Consider the following 1,568-nt stretch of genomic DNA (forward strand, 5'->3'; position numbering starts at 1 on the left):
TTTTTCCATGATTTTCAAAAATCCCCAAATTGAGTGCTGACATGACATTTTTAAGTGATCTGAAAAGTGACATGGCGTCACCGGCGGTGAATCAAAACGACATCGTTTAGTTGGGGGGTAAAACGACGTCGTTTTGAGCCCAAAACTTTCTCTCTCTCTCTCTCTCTCTCTCTCTCTCTCTCTCTCTGTTAGTGGTCGAACTCACCGGAAAGAAGGTTTTCCGTCTCCGTGGGCAGAGCTCTTCCAACCACCTGGTACTGGTGGAACTGCAAACACCGCCATTCACAAAATCAGATCAAAATCCGTAGGCATAGCTCTTCCGTCTCTAATGTAGAGTTTTGCGATTTCAGATGGTGATGAAGAGTTAAAAAACCCTAAACATTTTATGCGGATTTGGTGATGGTGGGGGAGGGCGGTGGAGAGAGAGGTGTGGTGGTGGGGGAAGGCAGCAGAGGGGGCGGCGAATCTGCGAGGTGGTGGGGGAGGGCTGTGGAGAGAGAGGTGTGGTGTAGGGGAAGGAGGCGGCAGAGGGCGGCGAATCTACGAGGTGGTTGGGGGAAGAGGAAGGCGGCGATTCTGGTATGGTAGTGGGGGAAGGCGTGGCGGATCTGGTGATGGTGGTGGGGGAGGGCGATGGAGAGAGAGGTGTGGTGGTAGGGGAAGACAGCGGAGGGGGCGGCGGATCTGCGAGGTGGTTGGGGGAAGAAGAAGGCGGCGGATCTGGTATGGTGGTAGAGGAAGGCGTGGCGGATCTGGTGATGGTGATGGGAAGGGCGATGGAGAGAGAGGTGGTGGTGGAGAAGGGCGACCGGGCGGTGGGAAAAGGCAGGGGAGGAGGTGACAGAGAGCGGCGGAGAAAGAGGTGTGGTGGTGGAGAAGGCGACAGGGCGGTGGTGCAGATCCATGATTTTTTTTTTTTTTTTTTTAATTTTTCGTGTGTCAATTTTCAGTCATAGTAGGCGTCATGTCGGCGCCATGTAAGCTCGGAGCTTCACCGGAGCAAAAAAAGTACAGAAAAATTGTTCAACCCCTTAAATTCAGGGAATTTTTGATTAAAAATAAAAGTTCATGGAAAGTTTGAAAATGGACCCAAAGTTCATGATTTTTGGCGCAATTAACCATTTAGCTTTTAATAAAAGATTCTATCTATAAAATCACGAACTTTTGACATATTCTGTTTTTAACCTCTAACAAAAAAATTCTCATATAAATATTTTGATTTTTTTTTTTTTAACTACGAGAACAGTATGAGACCACAAACGTAGATTTAATTAGAGTGCATTTTGTGTGATTGTAATTAGAGCAAATTTAATTTATTCATTTCTTCAAGTATAATTTATTCAGTTCTCGTAATTAAAATTAAAAATTATTTAAAATTCAAATATTTATACGTAGAATTTTTTATTAGAAATTAAAACCAAATATGTCCAAAGTTCGTGGTTTTACAAATATTATTTTGTTAGGAGTTAGAATCAAAATATGCCTAAAGTTTATGATTTTACATGCTCTTACCCCATTAAAAAATGCATTAATAAAATTATACGAGATGAAATACACGGGTATTATTT

At 43.2% G+C, this 1,568-nt stretch overlaps 1 protein-coding gene across 1 annotated transcript; it reads right to left on the reverse strand.

Annotated features, from left to right (window-relative positions):
• Positions 1 to 383: 383 nt before the first annotated feature.
• LOC131009866 (uncharacterized) lies at positions 384 to 905 on the reverse strand. Its single transcript, XM_057937270.1, has one exon. It carries the CDS (start codon positions 903 to 905, stop codon positions 384 to 386), a length of 522 nt encoding a protein of 173 aa, XP_057793253.1.
• Between the last annotated feature and the right edge of the window lie 663 nt (positions 906 to 1,568).

Source organism: Salvia miltiorrhiza, chromosome 2, assembly GCF_028751815.1.
Source record: "Salvia miltiorrhiza cultivar Shanhuang (shh) chromosome 2, IMPLAD_Smil_shh, whole genome shotgun sequence".
Lineage (NCBI taxonomy): Eukaryota > Viridiplantae > Streptophyta > Magnoliopsida > Lamiales > Lamiaceae > Salvia > Salvia miltiorrhiza.